This window comes from Pteropus alecto, unplaced genomic scaffold (assembly GCF_000325575.1).
Source record: "Pteropus alecto unplaced genomic scaffold, ASM32557v1 scaffold68, whole genome shotgun sequence".
Taxonomy (NCBI): domain Eukaryota; kingdom Metazoa; phylum Chordata; class Mammalia; order Chiroptera; family Pteropodidae; genus Pteropus; species Pteropus alecto.
Genome location: NW_006441386.1, coordinates 6,511,599 through 6,517,563, shown reverse-complemented (window position 1 = coordinate 6,517,563; position 5,965 = coordinate 6,511,599). Strand labels below are relative to the sequence as shown.

Here is a 5,965-nt window from a genome sequence, read left to right as displayed (position 1 = left end):
TGTGCAGGGAGCTGGGTGGAGGGCACTTTGAGTGTGTGTGTGTGTGTGTGTGTGTGTGTGTGTGTGTGTGTTTGTGTGATATGTGTGTTGTGATTAAGGACTTGGCTGAGGACAGGAGTCTGAGAAGTCCTAGTTCCCTCCTGGTGTACCCGATATGAGCAGGACCAGAGCCAAACGGTAGCTTCTTTGTGCCATGAACCCCTCACTCCTCATAGTACTGACTTTTTCAGCTCAAAGCATTTTCACATCTCAGCCTCATTTCATATCTGCCTTAGATAGGGGAGGGACAGTCAGTCACATCCTCATTTTATAGAGGGAAGTCGAGGCTGAGATGGAACCAGCCTCCCCAAGGTCACAGGGCTGGTAAGATGGTTATGAGGTAGGAAGGGATGGGCACACTGGTCTGGTTGGGGAGAGGGCTGTTCTTCATAAAACCCAGCATGTATAATATAATTTTATATACATCAGATTATACAGTGTATATTGGGATAAAGAAAAAGAAATAAATGCTAACCCTGCCCTCTCTGCTCCCCCAAAAAAGGCGATGAATGGCAGACACATTATAAAGTGTCGCAGTAAAAGGCTGTCTGAGCTGTTGGGAGGGCCGGGCTCAGGGAGCCAGAGTGGGTACAGGAAAAGTGCCTTGGCTTCACTGGTGTTTTTCCTACAGCAGGTGGGTGTGACTCAGCCAGTGGCTTCTGGGATAAATCCAGCATCAACAAATATCTCTCCAGCTCCACTCAAGTGCAGAGCTGCTCACAGGTCCCCCAAGATCCCTCTCCAGCTCCTCCTTCACACCTGAGCTCCCTTGAAGACTTCCCCTGCCCTGAGCCTGCCCTTTGTCTGGGCCCCTCCTGCACCTGCCCTCACCCACCTCTGCTGTACTTGGCCGGGCTGGGAAGGACAGCTTCTTAGTCACTTCTGTTAGGTCACTGTTGGAAAGTTCTAGGGCCTGTGTACTCTCTTTCCCCCCACTTCTGCTTCTCCAAGTGCCAGTTGGCTGTGTCCCAGGAGAACAAGGACAGGAAGTTGGCAGGGTTGGGGGTTGGGGGCAGAGTGAGAGTAGGGAGCTGGCCACTTAGCTAACTCACTTCTATATTCAGAAAGCTTGCTGAAGGGCTGGTTCCCTCCTGGTAAAGGGCACCTGGGTAAGGAGGCTCCAGTGATGGAGTGCCCACCCAGTCCTGGGCAAGCCCTCATCCTCCCTGGGCTTCAGTTTACCCATTTGTGCAAAGGCAGTAAGAGTTCCTGCTCTGATACTGACAGGCTGTGATGAAGTCATTAAAGGAAAGCACTTACTGTCAATCTCAAAGGGTAGTTATCTCTGCTATTCAGCCCACAGGCCTCCCTGTGTGCTGTTCCTCATAGCCTTGTAAGGTAAACCCCAGGGAGGTGTGGTCCAGGCAGAAACCATCCCTGTTTGCATTGGTGTGAGTACCTGTGGCAGGGCAAGGCGTGAAGGAATACAGGAAGGCACAGGAAACCTGGAGAATGCCTCCTGTGTTATTGGGCCCCTTGAGCATTAATTGAGCACCTACTATGTGTCAACCCCTGCATGGAGTTCTGAGGTCGAATAAGACATTGTTTCTGTCTTCCAGGAGCCCCAGCCTAGCAGAGGAGACAGATGTGTTTACTCGACTTCTCCAGTATGCTAGAGTGTCCCAGGCAGCCCGTGCTTCATGAGGCAGTCAACACACCTGTCTCAAACACCTCTCATGTGCCGAGGGCTCACAGATGGCTTCAACCTAAATCGCAAATGCTTGATGGTTCTCTTGCAGGAAGATCACGTCTTGGTTGGAATCAGACACACAGCCACCCCATGGTGCTAAGGGCAGTGCTGAAAAATGCTGGGGGCTCAGGAACTTTTTGGAGTCCTGGCCCCTGAGTACCCCCTCTCTCCAGGGTGGCAGGGAGAGAGACACTTAGTGGCCATATGGAAGGAGAGGAGTTCCCTTGATCCAGCTGGGATGAGCTCCAGCCACTTTCTCTCACCCCTGTAATGCCCCTTTCCTCAAGGTCCCCTTCGCTCCCTGCCCTGAACCAGGTCCTTCTAGATTCTGGCACCTCAGCCCTGCTTTCACTTCTACCCTGTTTCCAGTGGCACCTTTCTAAATGGTGTGTGGACACCTCTCAGCCTCGCATCCAGTACCCTTGCTCATCCCAGTGCCTCTGAGCACAACCCCAGGCTTGGGTCTGTGACAACTGGTACAGAAATTTCTGGCTCTGTCACTCCAGCCCCTCCCCCATTACCACAGTCTCTCATCAGACTGGATTCCTCTGGTTCCCAGAGAGCTGCGTTTCCCCCCCTCGAGGTACCTTTGCCCTCAATGTTCTCTCCTCGGATATCTTCCTTCACCCAGTCCTGCTACCTTGCACAACTTCAGGAGGACCCATTCGTGGAGATTTCTGTCATCAGTGCTCTCTGCAGTATAACCCACGAATGCAGTGTCTCTTCCCGGTCAAGCCCCCTATCCAGCACTCCTCCTCCCCCCAGGCTGAGTTCTCTTGCCCCTTCGAAGTCTCATGAGACTTTGCACCCATCCTGGCTTTATTGACTCCCTCTCTGTGTGTCTTCACAGAGTAAACATCTGTTTGCTGGGCTGATGTCCCCAGGGACTGGCGCATGGCTTGCTCTTGGTGACCTTCCCCACCCAGTTCTGGCCAAGCAGGCTCAGTCCCGGCAGGAACGGGGCAGGAACGGGGCTCACTGGCTGAAACTCCCGTGATGGAGGACAGGCTTCCTTCTTTGTTTGGCCAGACGGGCATCACCTCCAAGTTCCCCTCCTCTGGCAGGGTTGGAAACTGGTGGTGGTGAGAGATGGGAAGGGCAGATGAGGGACCCAGGACTCCCAGCTCCCTGCTCCTTGTTCCCTCAAACTGGACTTCATCAGGCTAATGCCAACACTGCTGGTAAGGCAAATGTATGGATGATGAAAATCTTAATAGTAGTGATTGGGCCAGTGATGAGGTTGATAAAGACACAACAACAGTAATCAAGGTGGGGCTACTCTTTGACCTTCCTAGGACTTCATCCTGAGATGGTCTTTCTGAGAATCCCCACCCCTGTCCACCCACCCAAGCCTGGAATGAGGGAGCCCCAGGGTGTGGGGACCCTGGTTTTCAGGCCCTGAACCTGGCCGGGCCTGGCCGTCCCCCTGCCCCGTGCATGTCCATGGGCTGTGACTCAGTGTCTGTCTCCCGGCTGACCTCAGCATGGGCCTGGGGGCAGGGAGAGAGGGCAGTTTCCTTTGAGATTGTGACTAAGGGGCCCAGGGCTGGGGCCTTAAAGTGTCTTTGTTGGCCTGGGCTCAGGAATCCAGAGAAACTGGTCAGGGGCAGGCCCCAGGGACTGAAACACCTCCCTCTGCTCCCGCCCCTCTGAAGAGACTTATAACCGCCCCAAGCTCTAGCTTGAGAGCGAGTGGTAGCTGTCATCAGGAAGAAACAGGTCTGGTCACACTCACTGGGCTTGTGCTTCTGATCGTTGGGAGAGACACTCAGTGGCTGTTCCAACTGGCTTTGCCTCCGGACTTGTAGTGAAAGGCCTCCCTGCGGACACTGAGTGTCCATCCTCAGCACTCGGATTTCTATAGCCCCAGGGTCGGATCTCCACAGACTTCCAGGTTCTAGACCCCAGCAGACGCTGAGCCATGGCCTCCATGGGGCTACAGGTGATGGGCATTGCTCTGGCCGTGCTGGGCTGGCTGGGAGCCATACTGAGCTGTGCGCTGCCCATGTGGCGGGTGACAGCCTTCATCGGCAGCAACATCGTCACATCCCAGACCATCTGGGAAGGCCTGTGGATGAACTGCGTGGTGCAGAGCACTGGCCAGATGCAGTGCAAGGTGCATGACTCGATGCTGGCGCTGCCACAGGACCTGCAGGCGGCCCGTGCCCTCATGGTTGTCTGCATCATCTTGGCTGTGCTGGGTGTGCTGCTGTCTGTGGTGGGTGGCAAGTGCACCAACTGCGTGGAGGACGAGAGCGCCAAAGCCAAGACCATGATCGTGGCGGGCGTGGTGTTCCTGCTGGCTGGCTTGCTGGTGATGGTGCCCGTGTCCTGGACGGCCAACACCATAATCCGCGACTTCTACAACCCGCTGGTGGCCTCTGGCCAGAAGAGGGAGATGGGCGCCTCGCTCTACGTGGGCTGGGCAGCCGCGGGCCTGATGATGCTCGGTGGCGCCTTGCTTTGCTGCAATTGCCCACCCCGCACTGACAAGCCCTACTCGGCCAAGTACTCTGCCGCTCGCTCGGCCCCCACCAGCAACTACGTGTAAGGTACCGCCCTTCAGCTCTCCCTGTCGGCTTTGTTTTTCCTGGGACTGAGCTCAGCTCGGCCTGTGACCTCAGGATGGCCCTGCCACAGGCTGCTGGGGGCTGGGCAAACAGGAACTGAGCCAGGCAGTTGGCCGGCAGCCCTTAGCCCTTACTGGCCCTCTCGGACACCTTCCCAAGGCCTTCTCTACACCAGCAAGGATGAACTGAAAGAGACTTCCGAGGCACCCTCCTCTGAATGGCCGGCGGATACAGGCCTGTGGCAGCAATAGGGTGTGGCAGTGGAGTGGGGAGCTGGCTCTTGCTGGCCAGGACAGCTCAGCCCTGACTCTACTTGGGCTCTGCCTCTGAGTGGATGCCCAGCCCATACCCTTGTTGGCCACTGTTCCCTTCTTTGATCTTCCCCACCCCCTTTGCCTGGATCCTGTGGAAACCTGTGGCCATGAGAAAGGCTGGGGCCTCTCTCATCCACCTGCCTGTGGAGCACAGAGTTTACACAGAGTTGACAGACAGGTTTAGAAGGGAGGGTGAAGCTGCTACAAACTGGTTTGGGTAGTTGTGGGGGAGGCAGCTATAGAGGTGGCCTTGGCTACCTGTACCCCTTCCCAGTGCTCTGAGACAGAAGCCTCAGCAGAAGTACCCTGGGCCTCTCATGGCCACTTCTGGATCTGCTGTCCCTGTGAAGGTCATTGGTCAGCCTGAGGCAAACAGGGGGGACGGGGACGGTCTTTCTCTGGCCTTCATCCCAGAAAGCCTTGAGGCTTTTTCCTGCGAACTTTGCGGTTTCTGTTTTGTAATTTAAGATCTATTTGTCACAATAATTACTGTTATTTTCTACAATAAATGGGACTTGTGCACAGGAAGACTGTACGTTTCTGATTTCCGCTGCGGAGGTGGGCAGGGCAGGGCTAGAGGCCTGGGCAGTGCGTCGTTGAGGGGCAGGACCACTGTGTTGTGGCAGGAACAGGAACACTTTAAAAACTGGTTTCAGGAAATTATGAAAAAATTAGAACTGGCCTAACCTTTGGAAACACCTTGTTCAAGCCTTTCATTTGTTAGAGGCTGAAGCCCGTACACAGGAAACAGTGTGTGCCCAGAACCCTGGTGAAGTGTTGGGGATTCTAGGAGGGAGGACAGATGAGAACACCCAGCCTTGGGGAATGGGCCACCTGCCATCTCCCCATCTCTGTCCCAGCTTTGTCTGGGCAGCCAGGTTGGTTTGCTCACCTTTCGGGTCCCACCTCCTGTCCTTTGCTCAGGCTCTCCCTGCCCTTGGCCTGGAATGTCCTTTTTCCATTCTCCACCCCTCCGAATCCTGTTTATCCTGAAGGCCCAGCTCCGAACCTCCTCTTCCATGAAGATTTCTTCCCACGGCCCCATCTGGAGGAATTATCGCCACCTCTGTTCATGGGCAGCCTCCAACCCACGCCCTGAGCTCTGTGTTTCAATCCCTTTAGAGATGAGGATATTGAGTCCTGGACATGTCAGTATTTGGCTAAGGCCCAGATTTGGGAATGTGAGTCTTCTGATAGGTGAGTTAGAGGTGAGAGGGCCACCACCCTGGGAGGAGTCATAAAGTCACATCTGTAGCCCTATTATGCCTGGCTCAGGGACAACTCAGAGTGCCCCGGGGCCCTTTCTGTCCTGTTTCTTCTTATTTCTGTCCTCCACAGGGACAATGTCACTC

General features: G+C 55.0%; 2 protein-coding genes across 2 annotated transcripts in view; one reads left to right on the top strand and one right to left on the bottom strand.

The window, feature by feature from the left end:
* The first annotated feature begins 3,291 nt into the window (after positions 1–3,291).
* CLDN4 (claudin 4) lies at positions 3,292–5,137 on the top strand. The gene has a single exon (XM_015594589.2). The coding sequence runs from the start codon at positions 3,651–3,653 to the stop codon at positions 4,278–4,280; it is 630 nt and encodes a 209-aa protein (XP_015450075.1). The 5' UTR covers positions 3,292–3,650; the 3' UTR covers positions 4,281–5,137.
* Positions 4,609–5,965, bottom strand: part of METTL27 (methyltransferase like 27) — a 4,004-nt gene continuing 2,647 nt past the window's right edge. The window contains 1 exon segment of the mRNA XM_006927121.1: positions 4,609–4,754. Within this exon segment, the coding sequence (XP_006927183.1) occupies positions 4,609–4,754 (146 nt within the window).